Genomic DNA, 18518 nt, shown 5'->3' with positions numbered 1-18518 from the left:
CCCATTCCACCTATGTCACGACCTCTTTGAAGAATGCGCTTATTAACCCTTGGGACCTTATTTTCCCAAATAAAGGAGGTTATAGCTTGATCAACTGATTTAAAAAATAACTTAGATAAGAAAACTGGCAAACACTGAAACAAATAGAGAAATCTAGGAAGTATAGTCATTTTCACTGACTGAATTCTCCCAGCTATAGTAAGGGGTAAACTGCGCCATCTCTCGAAATCAGCCTTCATTTGGCTAACCTGAGGCCTGTAGTTAGCTTCAAACAGAGATGTAAAAGAGCGAGTAATATGTATTCCTAGGTATACAAAACCATCTTGAGATAAAGGAAAGGGCAAGGATTCCTGTCGGATCTGTAGGGCCAAGTTATTAATGGGAAAGCATTTGCTTTTTTGAAAGTTCAGTTTATAGCCAGAGAAGGCTCCAAATTGACCTAATAATGACACAATAGCAGGACTACTACCTATAGGGTCGCTAACATAAAGTAAGAGGTCATCAGCATATAGGGAAACACGGTGTTCCATGTCCCCTCTTCTAACACCTTGAAATAATGTAGTTGACTTAATTGCAATAGAAAGAGGCTCAATTGCAATTGCAAAAAGAAGAGGGGACAGTGGGCAGCCTTGGCGAGTGCCACGTGTTAATGGGAAATAGCCAGATCGAAAATAATTTGTCTGTATACACGCTAAAGGAGAGTGGTATAATAGCTTAACTCAAGCTATAAATATTCTGCCAAATCCAAATTTCTCCAAAACACTAAATAAGTATACCCATTCCACTCTATCAAATGCCTTCTCCGCGTCCAAGGCGATAACAACCTCTGGACTTGGAGAATCACTCAGTGAATAAACCACATCAGCCAGTCGACGGATATTAAAAAAAGAATAGCGATTTTTAATAAAACCTGTTTGATCATCTGAAATTATCTTGGGAAGGGGATGTTCTAAACGACATGCAAGCACTTTAGCCAAAATTTTCACATCTACATTCAAAAGTGAAATGGGGCAATATGATCCACATTGAGTCGGGTCCTTGTCCTTTTTAAGAAGTAGTGAAATAGCTGCCTGTGAAAGAGAAGGGGGTAAGGAGCCATTCTCGAAAGATTCCTGAAACACTTCTAGAAGGACCGGTGTGAGCTTATCCTTAAATTTCTTATAAAATTCTATTGGATAACCATCAGGACCTGGGGACTTACCACTCTGCATAGCCATAATGGCATTATTAATCTCTTCCTGCCCAAGAGCCCGATCTAGGTTCTCCACTTCCTCTGGTTCAAGAGTTGGTATTTCTAAATTATCTAAAAAACGTTCCATATTTGTTTTATCTGAGGGGAACTCTGAGGCATACAGAGAGGAATAAAAAGTTGCAAAGATGTTATTAATCTCTTTTGGATTGCTTGTCAAGTTCTGGTGCATGTCTCTTACCTGAGGAACAAGTCGTGATGCAGCTTGACGTTTCAACTGATGAGCCATAAGCCGGCTCGCCTTGTCACCATATTCATAATAGAGGCCACGTGTCTTAAGAATTAATTGTTCTGATAGGTTTGTAGATAGAAGATTAAACTTCGCTTCCAAATCAACCCGGCTTTTATATAATTCCGCAGTGGGTGCCTCAGAGTATTTTCTATCCAGGTCCCAAATAGATTTCAGTAACACTTGCATTTCCTTCCTACGCTCTTTATTGGCATGTGAAGTATAAGATATTATTTGACCCCTCAAGTAAGCTTTTAAAGTTTCCCAAAGTAAAGAGTACGATACCGACTCAGTTTTGTTAGTCTCGAAGAATGTGTCAATGTTAGCCGATATATGACTACAAAATTTCTCATTAGAAAGCAAAAGGGGGTTAAGTCTCCACAGAGGCCGTTCTGTAACGTTTAAAGGAAAACATAGGTCCATTTTCACGGGTGAGTGATCAGATATAACTATAGCAGTGTATTCAATTTGTCTAATCATAGGTATCAAGGAATTATCTATAAAGAAATAGTCTAGCCTGGAATAGGAGTGGTGAACATGAGAGAAGAAAGAGAATTGCCTAACTGATGGATTCAAAAATCTCCAAGGATCCATATAACCATTTTGTTGCATAAACATCGAGAAGGCCTTTGCCATACCAGAAAATGTTCCCCTAGGGCAAGACCTATCAAGCAGTGGGTCAATAACACAGTTCAAATCTCCGGAAAAGATTGGCTTATGTGTATTCAGGTTAGGTATTAATGACAAAACCCTATTTGCAAATTGGACATCGTCCCAATTAGGAGCATAAACATTTACCAAAATAACAGGTATCTGAAAAAGAGAGCCAGAGACTATAATAAAGCGACCATTAGGGTCACTGATTACATCAGATGGTGTGAACTGCATTCTTTTGGTGATTAATATTGCCACCCCCCTGGACCTACTATTAAATCTGGAATGAAAAACCTGACTAATCCATGCTTTACGAAGTCTATTATGGTCCTCCACTCTTAAATGTGTCTCTTGTAGAAATAGTATATCTGTTTTTAATTGTTTCAGATGAGAGAAAACTTTAGCTCTTTTAACCGGACCATTGAGCCCCTTTACATTCCAAGAAATAAACCTCACAGGGTGGCCTCCATCAGCAGCACTCATGTTAACCATATCAAAAGGCACACAGGGCCTACAATCCAAAACAGTGCAAGGGTATAAGTTGCACACAATAACGCACAATGAAAAGAAAGTCTGATCAATCCGTAACACACAAAAGAATAAACTGCCATGGTAATCCCCCAAAACACTCCCCCCACCCCTTTACACAAACAAAAAAACCCAATTAACCCCCGAAACCTAGATCTACCTCCCCAATTGAGGATGATCGCAGGCAGTACCCAACAAAAAACTTCCAAGGCGTTCCCCATACAACCCAACTTTCAATCTAATCTAGGGTGGCTCCCCTCCTTAAAATTTATCCTATCACTTATACTACCTTTAATATAACATATAGGCTAAAGATAACACAGGTCAAGCTAAGCATTAAAAACAAAAAAAAACACACTGGGCAACTTAAACACCCGAGATATAAATCCCAAATATTTACATTTTGCTGGTTGAAAGTTTTTGTTAATCAGTTTCGGCAGCATAGCAGTTCGACCCGATCGCGTTCCACAAATTAAACTGGAAAAAATGAACAAAGAAGTGGATTGTGAAAATTAACAGTTTGCTTCGGCATGAGGCCCCTTCAATGCTGCACGAATAACCTAAAAAAAAGTCATTGCTCTTCTCGTTCTTCTTCTCCCCAGCGCGAATGGTAAAACTCTTTGGCCGCCTCTGGTGTATCGAAATAATGCTTTTTACCTTCATGCATGACCTGGAGCTGGGCGGGATACAAGAGGCCGAACCTGACCCCTTTCCCGTAAAGCAGGGATTTCACCTCCTTGAAAGCTGCTCGTTTTTTACCCTGCTCTGCACTAAAATCTTAATAAAAAAACACGCGGTGTCCACGGAAATACAGCTCCTGCTTCCGTCTGTTGATGATGCGTTGCTTATCTTGAAAGGAGTGAAAGCAAACCAGGAACGTTCTTGGTCTCGTTTGCTTGGCTCCAGAGACACCGGATGGTTTACGTCCGACTCGGTGAGCACGCGAAAGTACGAGAGGACTTGGGAAAAAATCTGCCCCCAGCACTTCGTCAAAAAACTCGGTCATAAATTTAACAGGGTCCGAACCTTCCAAATTTTCAGGAATGCCGACCACTCTCAAATTGGATCTCCGCGACCGATTTTCGAGGTCATCTAGCTTTCCCTTCAGAACTGCGTTTTCGCTCTGCAATGCTGCAATGGCGGCTTCGGCGCTCACCAGTCGGTCCCTGTAATCATTCAGGCCGTCTTCAACCCCACGAATGCGTTCGTCGTGTGTCTCGTAAGCAGACATAATTTGTTCCATGGTAGCAGTCACTGGTGATAAAGCATCTTCAAGTTCTCTTTTTAGGGCAGAATGCACCGCTTGCGTCATGTCAGTAATAAGTACTAAACGAAGCCTCTCCAAGTCATCGGGTAGGGCAGGTCTGGGACCAGCTCCAGCAGCGTGCAACGGCGCCATTACTGTAACATCCGCCTTCTTGCTCAAGGCTTCGCTATCTTTTTCCCCAGTTTTACTTCGAAGGTACATTCTACTTGCCATTTCAATGTCCAGCTATGTCCCGCGTTGTTCACAATGGTAAGTATCCAGTTATCTCGAGCATACGGCAAAGATAAACAGGTAGATTTTCAATAAAAATCGGGAGCCACACTCACACGCACCAACTCACTCCATACTCGACCCCGGAAGTCTACAGTTTCTATCTTTACCTTTTATTCTGACAAGCACGTACCGGCTTTGTACTTACAAAATTTCGCTTTGAATGCCTCCCATTTACCAAGCACACCTTTGCCATAAAGCAGCCTGTCCAATCCACAGTTGCCAGATCCTAGTATCTTAATTCCAGGTGTTGATCCATGCCCTGAACACATCCGCCTTTCCTACGCTGCTCCTTGTATTGAAATATACAGGGCTCAGCATATTCACTGCACCAGGCTCAAAATTTTTCATTCCTGACTTTGTCTGAGGACTGAACAACTGTCTCCACAACCCCTCCACTATCTGTTCTGTTATGCAGGCTCCCATCCCCCTGCAACTTTAATTTAACCCCCTCCCCCCCACCCTCACCTCCCACCATACAGCTCTATCACCCCTTTGGATTTCATCTCCCAGATCAATAAAAAGGAGGTGCATTCCAGGTACACACAAATGGGAACAAATGGGGTACTTATGAAATACAGGTAATTCAAGTGAACACTTATGAAAGAAATAAAAGAAGGCATGAGGTTACCCCAGCAGACAAGGTGAAGGCGAATCGTCATGGATTCTGCAAATATATTAAGAGCGAAAAGATTACAAGGGAAAACAATTAACCCTCTGCAAAATCAGAATGGTAATCCATATGAGAAGACAAAATAGATGTGGGAGATTTTTGTTGCATCCGTATTTACTCAGGAGATGGACACAGAGTCTACAGAAGTGAGCCAAAGCAGCATCAACTTCAGGGACCCTGTACAGATTACAGAGGTGGAGGAGTTTGCTGTCTTCAGGCAAATTAGCGTGGATCAATACCCAAGGCCTGACAAGTTGTTCCCTAGGACCCTGCGGAAGACAAGTACAGAAATTGTCGGGGCACAAGCACAGATATTTAAATAATCCTTAGGGACAGGTGAGGTATTGGAGGATTGGAGGATAGCCAATGTTGTACCGTTGTTCAAGAAAGGCCCTAAAAATAAACTAAGAAATTTTACGTTGGTGAGCTTGACATCAGTAGGGGGAAAGTTATTTTGGAATGTATGTGCAGGAGCCAGATATATAAGTATTTGGATGGATGTGGACTGATTAAGGATAGATAGCATGGCTTTGTGCATGGTAGGACATGTCTAACAAATCTTACAGTCTCTCAAGGAAGTTGTCAGGAAAGTGGATGAAGGCAATAGAGTGGATGTTGTCTCCATGGACTTTAGCAAGGCACTTGACAAAGTCTCATATGGGAGTTTGGTCAAGAAGGTTCAGTCACTCAGCGTTCAAGATGAGATAGTAAATTGGATGAGACACTGTTGTTGGGAGAAGCCAGATTGTGGTAGCAGATGGTTGCCTCTCTGACTGTAGGCCTGTGGCTAGTGGTGTGCCACAGGGATCAGTGCTGGATCTGTTGTTGTGTGTCATCTATATCAGTGATAGTGTGGTTAACTGGATCAGCAAATTTGTGGCTGACACCAAGACTGGAGGTGTATTGGACAGTGAAGAAGACTATCATGGCTTGTAGTGTGATCTGGACCAGCTGGGAAAATGGTTTGAGAAATGGAAAATGGAATTTAACGCAGACAAGTGTGAGTTGTTGAACTTTGGTATGACTGACCAAGGGAGGTCTTTCACAGTGACTGGTTGGGCACGGAGGAGTGTTGTAAAAGAAAGGGACCTGGGAGTACAAGTCCTTAATTCACTGAAAGTGGTATCACAGTTAGATAGGGACAGAAAGAAAGATTTCAGCCCATTGACCTTCATGAACCAAATTATTGACAACAATAGACGGATGTTTTGTTGACTTGTAGAAGACATTGGCGAGGCCTAATTTGGAGTATTGTGTGCAGTTTTGGTCACCTACCTAGAGGAAAGATGTAAAAGAGGTTGAAAGAGTTCAGAGAAAATTCACAAGGATTTTGCCAGGTCTGGAAGACTTGGGTTATAAGGAAAGATTGATCAGGTCAGGACTTCATTCCTTGGAATGTAGAAGATTGAGGGGAGATTTGATTGTGATAGGGGCATAGATAGGGTAAATGCAAGCTGTCTTTCTCCACTGAGATTGGGTGGGACTGCAACCAGAGGCCATGGGTTAAGGATGAAAGGTGAAACGTTAAGGGGAACATGAGGGGAAACTTCTTCACACAGACCATCATCCAGGTGTGGAATGAGCAGCCAGCACAAGTGGTGCGTGCGAACTCGATTTCAACATTTAAGAGGCTTGTAAAGGTACCTGGATGGTAGGGGTATGGGAGTGGGCAGTTTAAATAGTTCGGCACAAACTAGATGGCCCAAAGGGCCTCTTTCTGTATTGTAATTTTCTACGATTGTGATAAGAACCTGAAATAATACAAAAATTCACTCTTAAGTCCTTTGAACAGCTGTGCAGACCAACCATTCATCTCAGCAGGAATTTTGTATATGACGTTAAAACTGTGGCACTTTACATAAAAGAAAATCACAGCCGCACATCAAGAAACACTATTTACGTGAGATTGTTTCAGTCACTTTGGGGCCAGGCTCCCATGCTGCTCAACAGGAACAGAGAATAATACCAATGGAGAGAGTCAAACTGAACCAAGGCACAAATTGGAGACAGCAGAAATGCCCCATTCTGATAGAGACAGGAAGAGCATCAGGGAATTGATGGTCATTCCAAATACCAGCACTGTGCCCAGTTACAAGATGATTTCTCTCTCCAACTTGGGTTAAACCTCACTGTAACAGTGTGATACCACATCAAACCTTGGCAATTCACGTAATCTCATCTGAAATGTTGTCCTACACCTCTTGATGGATTTTGTAAATTTTTTTACAGGTTAAAAACGAGAAGGAATTTGTCTCCAGGAATCTCAAACACGGCACGCCAGTTTTGCTGTCTCTGTCTAGATATTTAAATGGAGCAAGGGATTTAATCGACCATCCTTCCTGCTCAGACTGTGGAGAGGGATTCACTTGGTTATTTGACCAACTGGCTGCCCGTCATTTTACAGAGGGGAAAGGCCGTTCACCTGCTCAGACACTGGGAATGGATTCACTCGGTAGTCTCAACTAAAGGTTCATCAGGAAGTTCACACTAGGCAAGGCCATTCATCTGTTCTGTGTGTGATAAAGGATTCAGTCGGTCATCCCACCTGTGAACACACCAGTCAGTTCACACCGGACAGAGGCTGGTCATCTGCTTAATTTCTGGGAAAGGATTCACTCAGTCATCTGACCTAATGGCTCACCAGCGAGTTCACACCAGGGAGCGGCCGTTCAACTGCTCGGACTGTGGGAAGGGATTCACTCGGTCATCTGACCTACAGAGTCATCAGCGAGTTCACACTGGGGAGAAGCCGTTCACCTGCTCAGTCTGTGGGAAGGGATTCACTCAGTCATCTAACCTACAGAGTCATCAGCGAGTTCACACTGGGGAGAAGCCGTTTACCTGCTCAGAATGTGGGAAGGGATTCACTCACTCATCCAACCTACAGAGTCATCAGCGAATTCACACTGGGGAGAAGCCGTTCACCTGCTCATTCTGTGGAAAGGGATTCACTCAGTTATCCAGCCTACAGAGTCATCAGCGAGTTCACACTGGAGAGAAGCCATTCACCTGCTCAGACTGTGGGAAGGGATTCACAGTGTCATCCGACCTACTGACCCACCAGCAAGTTCACACTGGGGAGAAGCCGTTCACCTGTTCAGAATGTGGGAAGGGATTCACTCGGTCATCCGACCTACGGACTCATCAGCGAGTTCACACTGGGGAGAAGCCGTTCACTTGCTCAGTCTGTGGGAAGGGATTCACTCAGTCATCCACCCTACAGAGTCATCAGCGAGTTCACACTGGGGAGAAGCCATTCACCTGCTCAGTCTGTGGGAAGGGATTCACTCAGTTATCCAACCTACAGAGTCATCAGCGAGTTCACACTGGGGAGAAGCCGTTCACCTGCTCAGAATGTGGGAAGGGATTCACTCGATCACACACCCTACAGAGGCACCAGCGAGTTCACACTGGGGAGAGGCCATTCACCTGCTTAGACTGTGGGAAGGGATTCGCTTGCTCATCTAAGCTTAAGGTGCATCAGCGAGATCACACTGGAGAGAAACCATTCACCTGCTCAGACTGTGGGAAGGGATTCAGTGAGTCATCTCAACTACTGACCCACCAGCGAGTTCACACTGGGGAGAAGCTGTTCACTTGCTCAGAATGTGGGAAGGGATTCACTCAGTCATCTGCCCTACGGAGTCATCAGCGAGTTCACACTGGAGAGAAGCCATTTACCTGCTCAGTCTGTGGAAAGAGATTCACTCAATCATCCGCCCTACAGAGTCATCAGCGAGTTCACACTGGAGAGAAGCCGTACACCTGCTCAGAATGTGGGAAAGGATTCACTCAGTCATCCCAACTACTGGCACACCAGTCAGTTCACAGTGGGGAGTGGCCGTTCACCTGCTCAGAATGTGGGAAAGGATTCACTAAGTCATCCCAACTACTGGCACACCAGTCAGTTCACAGTGGGGAGTGGCCGTTCACGTGCTCAGAATGTGGGAAAGGATTCACTCAGTCATCCCAACTACTGGCACACCAGTCAGTTCACACTGGGGAGAGGCCGTTTACCTGCTCAGTCTGTGACAAAAGATTCTCTCAGTTATCCCACCTGCAGAATCATCAGCGAATTCACACTGGGGAGAAGCCATTCACCTGCTCAGAATGTGGGAAGAGATTCACTCAGTCATCCAACCTACAAAGTCATCAGCGAGTTCACACTGGGGAGAAGCCGTTCACTTGCTCAGAATGTGGGAAACGATTCACTCAGTCATCCCACCTACTGGCACACCAGTCAGTTCACACAGGGAAGAGGCCGTTCACCTGCACAGTCTGTGAGAAGAGATTCACTCAGTTATCCCACCTGCAGAGTCATCAGCGAGTTCACACTGGGGAGAAGCCGTTCACCTGTTCAGAATGTGGGAAGGGATTCACTCGATCAGACACCCTACAGAGTCATCAGCGAGTTCACACTGGGGAGAAGCCGTTCACCTGCTCAGAATGTGGGAAAGGATTCACTCAGTCATCCCAACTACTGGCACACCAGTCAGTTCACAATGGGTAGTGGCTGTTGTTATGAATCCCTCGGTTTCGTTTGGTGTGGACTGTCATTTTAAGAGAGAGAGAGAGAGATTAAGAAGGCGAATCAGTCTGACTTGCAGTTTGTTTACATCGCTCGCAGCTTGTTTAGTTTTAAGCAAGGACACAGACACTCAGAGTCGGACGGAGACGAAGGAGGAAAAGTGGAAGGGTCGAAACAAGGGAACTAGTGGCCAAGGGTCACTGTTTAGAACTTTCCTATGCCCGCAAGGGTGGGTTACTTATCGATTCAGTGTACATCGACTGGTTGTCACCTCGTTTGATCCATAGGAGTGGATCAGATTTGGGGTATCCTGTGAAGACCACTTATGTGTTAACCCTTGCCTGGGTGTAATGTGGTAACTCACTTGAAGACGATACCCCTTGTGACAAGTCACTTTCGGTGATAATTCGTATGTGGATTTGGAACGACGATGGATAAAATCTACAGTGACTGTTCTCTCATTTTACCATGGAACCTGTGGAATTCGATAAAATTGCCTTCTCTCGACACTTACCCTGGATTACAAATATCTCTCATCACCTATTCTGCAGATGAACTGAACTTTCATACTTTACCATCTCAAGACTCTAAGCCTTGTTTCCCCCGAGCTCAATAGTTTGGGAGTTATATTTACACACATATACACAAAACACTGTTAACTTTTGTTTATCTTGCTTAAGTTACTATATTATAAGTAGATACTAATAAAGATAGTGGTTTTAACATCAAAACCAGACTCCAGGTGTAGACTATTGCTGCTGGTTCATTTCTAAAGCGTTACAGTTCGTAACAAAATTGGGGCCTGCATCCGGGATATGAACAAATTTGGCGGTGTATTGATTGATTAATTATCAATTTCATTGGAGAAATCCCTTTTGATTTATTTACGTGTGGAAAATCAGCAGCAATGGATGTTGATAGATTTCTGGAAGCGCCAACCTCTGAGGCATTAGAGGACGCCAGAAGAATTGAGTTGTTGAGTATTGCTAAAAGGTTAAAACTTGGTAAGGTGAAATCGACAATGAGGAGGGACAGATGCAGAGGATGATAGCTGAACATTATGTATCTGAGGGTGTGTTTAAAGTAGAGAAGTTGGAGGTGTTTCCTGAAAGTAAACCTAGTGAGCTTGAGCTCCCATACAAGTTAGAAAAATTAAAGATGGAGGCTGCAAAAAGGCAGGGGCAGTTTGAGGCTTGAGAGGCAGAAGAACAGAAGGAGGAAGCAGAGATAGAGGCTGTTAAAGCTGGAAAAGAAAGAGAGATTGCAGCAAAGACATCTACGTTAGACTCTGGTGATAAAGTTTGAGGCCAGTTGGGAAGTTAAATTGGTACCTCCATTTGACAAGGCAGAGGGTGATAAATACTTTCAGCATTTTGAGAAGTTTGCTCAGAGTTTAAAGTGGCCAAAAGAGTGTTGGTCTATTCTCTTACAAAGTGTAATTAAGGGGAAGGCTCAGCAAGCCCATTCTGCTTTGACAGTTGATGAAGAAGCTGATAATGACATAGTGAAACAGGCTGTGCTCAAAGCTTACGAGTTGGTCCCAGAAGCATACAGGCAAAAGTTTAGAAATTTAAGGAAATCTGTAAACCAGACTTATATGGAATGATTCTCTTGGGGCATGAGATGGAGTAAGTCGCATTTTGGCTTTGCTCCATTCATTTTTCAGTCTTTTTACCACTCTTTTACTATCTATAGTAAAGTGTTTATAACACTTTTATATGCTTGAGCTTGGATTTTTAATCGCTGGAAATGAGTACCAGAGGGAAAAAGGCATTAGCCGAAGGCAAGGAAGCCGGTAATGAAAATGGAAGGAGAGAAGGTGACTCTCAACAGCCTAAGTCTCAACTCACTTTGGAGGCTATGTTGAAGCTTCTGGATGATAAAATTGATACAAGATTTTCTAATTTGGAAGTATTGTTAAAGGAGATCGAAAGTAGACTGGGAGCACTTAGGCGGGAGTGTGAAAAACAACCACGGCAAATTTCCAAACTTGATGAAGCTGGTAGACAGAGAGACCGCAAGCTAGATTTGTTGGAAAAGAAATTAACTTTGACCACTCAAACTCTGGAACAATATAAAGCTAAGATTATCGACCTGGAAAATCATAGTCGTAGACAGAATTTGCGAATAATAGGACTCCTTGAAAACGTTGAGAGTGGTGACCGTGCTAAATTTTTTTCTCAATTTTTAATGGACGTGTTTGGCTCTGAAGTTTTTCCTACTTCCCCTATACTTGATCGTGCCCACCGGGCTTTAAGAGCAAAACCCTTTAAAGAACTGAAACCTCGACCTTTTATACTCCGATTCCACTATGTGCATAGCAAGGAGCATTTAATTTGAATTCCCCTTCAGAAAGGGGTTATTGAACACAGAGACCTCAAGTTTTATTTAGTCGAAGATTACAGTCCTGAGGTAATGTGAGAAAGATTGCTTTTTAAACCGGTGATGTCTGAGCACTATCAAAGGTTCCAACCAGCTCTGCTATTTCCAGCTTGTCTAAGGGTTGTTCTGCCTGATAAATTATGTAGATGGTTTAAATCCGTGGATGAAGCTCATCAATTCCTTGAGGATCAATGTTCAATCTCAGATGTCTAATAAATTTACTGTTTTTTCATGTCTGTATTCATTTGGTTTATAAGTTAATAACAAGTTCATAGGTTTGGACTTTTAAAGTTTGAAGAATTTTGCCCTTCGTTTGATAATGCTTGTAATTTGTTTTGGAATATGGATATTTATCATGCATTTATGTTAAAGTTCCTTTTCTTCTCCATTATTATTTTATTTTATTATTTTCAATTGTTTGTTTTTAAAAATAATTAAGAATCTGATTTGGTGATTGATTGTTTTCTTGAAATACTAATAAGATTGTATTCTGTTTCACTTTACAAGATCTTGCCTTTCAAAATGTTTTGCAAATGGCGTTTTTTTAATATTTGTTTGGTGTTTTTTTATGGCATTCTTTTCCCAATGTTTTGACTGTGGATGGTGTTTTCCATTCTTTTCAATTTTGGAGACTTGCCTTCAAGAGAGATGGGGGTAGGGAATTGTCTAGATAACTTTCTGGCTGTCTATTGGCCCGTTTTTGGGCTTTTGTGGGAGGGGAGTGGGGCTATTTTTAGCTTAGTTTTTTACATCTGGGCTGATCTGAAACTACAAATATGTCTGAATTGCCGTGACTTCCAGTTCCTCTTTAAACCTTTTTCCCTCTTCCTGATTCATGAGTTTCCTATGTAGTAAGGTTAATCCTTTACATACCATATAGTTTATTCAAGTACAATGGATAATATTATTAACTTTTCATGGAATACGAATGGTTTGAATCATCCAATTAAACGGAAGAAGATCTTTAAAGTTTTTCATAGATTGAATGCTCAGATTATCTTTCCCAGGAAACTAATATAAGGAAGGAGGATAATCAGCGTTTTACTTTAGGTTTTGGAAAAAACAAAAATTTCACTCCAATTCACGGGCTAAGGTGAAAGAAGTCTCTATTTTTATAGATTCCTCGATTTTATTTGTTCACTATGAAACAATTTCAGACCCAAATGGTAGATTTCTGTTAACTACTGGTTTACTTTATAACCAAAAAGTTGCTATTGTTAATATCTATGCACCAAATACCGATTATCCTTAATTGTTCAAGCATTTATTTGTATCTCTTCCTCATGTAAGGGGTTTCTTCTTTTATGTTACTGCTAAGGCTAATAAAATGGCTTCTTTGTTATGTTAACTACTGAGAAAGTGCTTCTCTCTCGTAGCTTGTTTGGGTTATAATTACTGATAAGAGAATTGTATTCATTTGCTAACCAATTGGGATAGATGCTATCCTTGTGTGTCTGTAAGCTATTGTTTTTGCGGACTTTGAGGCAGAAGGCGGATGGGGACAGAGAGAGGAGATGCGATGCTGTAAGCTGAGTGATGGGACGGACCCCAAGTGGGAGTCCGAGGCCCAGGGTTTTTGGGAGGAGAACCGAAGAGGAAGGACGCGGTGGTCGCGCTCTGGTCGACCACCGTGGTTGGTCCCAGCGGCGAGTCAAGGGGGTCAGAGGAGATCGCATGGTGGAAAGAGGACCCCGTTAATTGAGCTCTAACGGTTGTGCACAAAGTGGTTGAACTCTGATAAGTTTGGCACCTTTTACTTCTTTCTTTTATATTGTATCTATTAATTACATAGTTCCAGTAAGGTTTATAAAGTGTAACCTTTTAATCGCATATGGTGTACTGTCTGTTATTTGGCATGGTAGGGTATATCACACAGCATCTACACAAACTAATTACCCAGTTTGGCGGGGCCGAAGGCTGCTTCCCCTAGAGGAAAGCGAGCTGAGCGAGCCTGAGGCTTACCGGGGGCTACACTAATTTAAATGAATATAGGTTGATAATGGGTGGAGATTTTAACTGTTGCCTGAATCCCTCGATGAACAGGTCTGCGCCCAGTCAGGTACTTCCAAACAAATCCGCTATTTTTATTAATTCCTTTTGAGTTGACTCCGGAATTTTAAAAGTTTGGAGGTTTTTACTTCCTAACGATAAAGAGTTCTCATTCTTTTCTCATGTATATCATAATTATTCTAGAATTGATTACTTTTTTATTTTTCTCGATTAATTTCTTCTGTTACAGCCTGTCAGTATGATGCAATTGCCATCTCTGATCATGCGCCCCTGAAACTATCAATCAAATTAACTGATGTAACTTTCAGTGCTAGACAATAGCGGTTCAATTCTGCTCTGCTTCAGGACTTAAATTTTGTTCACTTTATTAAAGAACAGATTGCCTTTTTCTTCTCAACTAATTTTACGGAAGAAATTTCCAGTGGGATATTATGGGACACTTTTAAAGTATATATCCGTGGGCAAATTATTTCATATTCTGCTGGATTGAAAAAACGAATTAATAATGAAATACTGTACACACATTGGTTGATAAGATTGAAGAAATTGATAAAAATATATTCTGCTGCTCCTAATTTGGAGCTTTACAAAAAGAGAGTTGAACTTCAGATGCAACACAGTTTGTTATTAACATCCCCAATTGAAAATCAATTACTTAAAACTAAGAGTCAATTTTATATACATGGTGATAAATCAGGTAAATTACTGGCCAACCAATTGAAAGCTGCTTTGGCTAACTGTCAGAGTTTACAAAGTTTGTAAACGGGTTGGTACTTTGATGGTTGATCACGATGAAATTAATAAATCTTAAAGAGTTCTACACCTCTTTATACCAATCACAATTTCCCGATGATTCTACCTGAATTCTACCTGCATGAAGTTTTAAGAAAATTGATTATTCCGAAATTACCACTTAATGTTTAACATTAGATGCACCCATTACGGAAGAAGAAATAAAGAAAGCAATTTCCTTGATGAATTCTGGTAAAGCAGCCAGCCTGGATGGGTATACAGTAGAATTTATAAAACCTTTTGCAAGTCTACTTTCTCCTTGGTTATGTAGAATTTTTAAGGATGCCTTATCTGTAGGTAAATTGCTAAAATCTTTTTATGAAGCATCTGTTTCTTTAATTCCTAAAAGAGATAAAGACCCCTGTGAATGTGCATCATATAGACCTCTATTCTTGTTAAATGTGGACTCCAAAATTTTCTCCAAAATATTAGCAATTAGATTGGAAAACGTATTGCCACAAATTGCCTCTGTCGACCAGACAGGATTTATTAAAAATCGTTATTCGTATTTTAATGTTAGGAGGTTGATGAACATTGTATATACTTCTTCATCTAAAACTCCAGAATGTGTTATTTCGCTTGATGCCGAGAAGGCATTTGATAGAGTTGAATGAGAATATTTATTTAACACCTTGAGAAATTTAATTTTAGCCCAAAATTCATATCTTGGAGTAAATTGATATATCATACACCTTTGGCTTCTGTACTTACTAATAATTAGAGATTCCCCCTTTTTTAGGCTTTTTCAAAGTACTAGACAGGGCTGTCCTTTAAGCCCTTTACTATTTGATAATGCCTTGGAGCCCTTGGCAATTGCTGTTCGTGATTCACCCAATATATTTGGCATTATTCGTGGGAATGAGACTCATAAGGTATCATTATATGCAGATGATCTGTTACTATATATCTCTAATCCAGAGAAATCCCTCCCTGCAGTAATATTACTACTTGCTCAGTTTAGTAGTTTTTCTGGTTATAAATTGAATCTTAATAAGAGTGAGCTTCTTCCATTAAATATGCAAGTTCCAGTCTATAGACAATCACCATTTAGACTGGTTACTGATTATTTTACTTATTTGGGTGTTAAAATTACTAAGAAGCATAAGAATCTATTTAAAGTTAACTTTTTACCCTTAAATGATTATGTTAAACAACTGTTTACTAAATAGTCCCCTTGTCCCTATTATTGTTTGGTCAAATCAATGCTATTAAGATGATTATTTTACCTAAATTTCTCTGTCTACTTCAGACGGTACCAATCTTCATCTCTAAATCTTTTTCTGATATTATATATTCTAAAATGTATTCATATATATGGCAGAATAGAAATCCTAGATTAAGTAAGAAATATTTACAGAAATCAAAAATCCGGTCCGGCATTGTTGAACTTTAGATTCTATTATTGGGCAATTAATATTCGATATCTAGCGTTCTGGACACAAGATTTGGATGAAATTCAATGTCCACAATAGGTGAACCTCGAGTGTGAGTCTGTACAGGGGTTCTCGTTGGCTTCTATTTTAGGGGCTTCGCTTCCCTTTGCACTTACTAAACTGAATAAACAAAATGATTAATCCAATAATTAAACATACAATACAAATATGGTTTCAATTTTGTAAATTTTTTGGATTGAATAAATTTATCCTATCAAGTCCTATTATATCCATTTTTTTCTTCCAACCATCCAGAACTGAGCAAGATTTTCTTTTATGGAAAATGAAGGGAATAATATGTTTTCATGATTTATTCATGGTTAATTGTCTTATGTCCTTTGAACAGTTGTCTAATAAATATAATTTGCCTAGATCACATTTTTTCAGATATTTACAGATTAGAAAATTTTTGAAGGTTATTTTACCTACTTTACTGATATCACATCAAACTGAAATTACAGAAAATATTTTAGGTTTAAAACCATATCAGAAGAGTCTAATAACAATTGTTTATGATTTAATTACAAAAATACGTTTAGGTATGTCTGATAAAATTAAGAATGAATGAGAAAGAGTACTTCAGGTATCTTTACCCATAGAGAAATGGGAGAAAATTCTCCCAACTAGTTAACATTTCTTCAATGTGTGCTAGACACGGGCTTTGATACAATTTAAGGTGGTTCATAGGGCCCATATGTCTAAGGATAAGTTAGCTCGTTTTTATGGTCATATAAATCCTGTCTGTCACAAATGTAATTCTGAGATAGCTTCCTCGACACATATGTTCTGGTCTCGCCCTCTCTTGGAAAAATATTGGAAAGACATTTTTGAGATTATTTCAGTAGTTTTGCGTATTGATTTACAACCTCATCCTATTACTTTAGTTTTTGGACTACCAATGATAGACTTCAGTCATTTATCCCCTTCAGCTTGTCGTTTGATTGCATTTGTTACATTAATAGCCAGAAGATCCAATTTATTTAAATGGAAAGAGTCTAATCCCTCTACTACATTTCAATGGTTTTCCCAAACTATAACATGTTTAAACTTGGAAAAAAATTAGGAGTGGTACCACTGATCCTTTGGTTAAATTTGAAGAAACTTGGAGGCCATTTATTCAACATCTTCATATGACGTAAGCTGACCTTTTCCAAATCATTTTTAATAACTTTTTGTTTGTGTATAGAGGAGTGGAGTTAATGACAAATAATGATCTTAAGTGATGAAGTATGGCAGCCCAGTCTTTGTTATGTTTTGTTTTTTTTAGTGTAGGGGGTAAAAACTTTTTTTGAATCTTTTTCATGTTCAGTTATTAAGAGATTGGGAGGTTTAAATTAAATATGTTACTTGGGAGCCTGTGTCTGTATACATTAACCATTAGTAATGTAATCCTGATCTTTTGGTATCATTATCATTGTTATGTTTATCAATTTGAAACGCAATAAAAAAGATTGAAAAAGAAAGACTCCCCCTCCTGTCTTCTATCATTTTGGATCTCCCCCTCCCCCTCCAACTTTCAAATCCCTTACTCACTCTTCCTTCAGTTAGTCCTGACGAAGGGTTTCGGCCTGAAACGTCGACTGCACCTCTTCCTAGAGATGCTGCCTGGCCTGCTGCGTTCACCAGCAACTTTGGTGTGTAAGACTTGTATGGAATTTGCTTATGAGAAGTTTGTGTGTTTTGACCGCTGGTGCGCATCTAAAAATGTAAATGATGATTTTAACAGCTTGAAAGTGTTGGTTTTAATTGAAGAATTCAAAAGGTGCGTCCCTGATGACGTAAAGACGTATTTAGATGAAAAGGATGCTGCCACTTTGCAGGAGTGTGCTAGATTAGCAGATGAGTTTGCTTTAACTCATAAGGTTAAGTTTACCCTGAATAAGAGCTTCCAAAGGAGTAGCAGGGATAACCAGGGTAAACCAGAAATTAAAGCTGGGACTAGTAACGAAAGTAAGGATGAAGGGAAGCAGTTGAAGGAGAAATATTCTGGTCTTACTTGTTACTGTTATAAGAAAGCTGGTCATATGATGGCTAATTGTTCCATCTTGAAGAAGAAAAAGGAAAAGGAGGCAGTCCCAAATGCCTGTGATCAGTATGTTGAAGCACCTATAAACCCACAGGGTTTCGAACATTCTTCTGAGGCTCAGTTAAGGCTGAGAGGTCTGACCGAGTTAAGAAGGGATTCGATCATTTTATGCCAGAGGAGTTTGTATTAGTAAAGGAAGGGTCAACCCCGGTACCAGTGAAAAATTTTCGAGATACTGGTGCTTCTCAGTCACTTATATTACACAGTGTTCTAAAGTTTGGTGATGAGACTAACACTGATGAGGTAAATCTTATTAAAGGCATTGGGCGTAGCATGGTTTCTGTGCCGCTGCACAAGGTATCTTTACAGTCAGGGTGTCACAGTGGGGCGCTGGGTATGGACCCAAATGCAAGACGTAGATACTGAAGTACAAGGAACAAGACTTGACTAGAGTAGGGATGTGACAGGATTCAGACC

General features: G+C 40.6%; 1 protein-coding gene across 4 annotated transcripts in view; it reads left to right on the top strand.

The window, feature by feature from the left end:
• LOC134347111 (gastrula zinc finger protein XlCGF26.1-like) overlaps positions 1-18518 on the top strand; it is a 101017-nt gene that overhangs the window by 10960 nt on the left and 71539 nt on the right. Inside the window, exon 2 of one of the 4 annotated variants that reach the window (XM_063049257.1) lies at positions 7100-17450. The exons of 2 other annotated variants lie outside the window; for them this stretch is intronic. In XM_063049257.1, the coding sequence (XP_062905327.1) occupies positions 7503-9380 (1878 nt within the window). In that variant the 5' untranslated portion in view covers positions 7100-7502 and the 3' untranslated portion in view covers positions 9381-17450. Of the gene's footprint in view, positions 1-5115; positions 17451-18518 lie in introns of those variants that run through there. One more of the 4 variants, XM_063049258.1, reaches the window with a different exon arrangement.

This window comes from Mobula hypostoma, chromosome 5, assembly GCF_963921235.1.
Source record: "Mobula hypostoma chromosome 5, sMobHyp1.1, whole genome shotgun sequence".
Taxonomy (NCBI): Eukaryota; Metazoa; Chordata; class Chondrichthyes; order Myliobatiformes; family Myliobatidae; genus Mobula; species Mobula hypostoma.
This window is presented reverse-complemented; position numbering and strand designations above follow the sequence as displayed.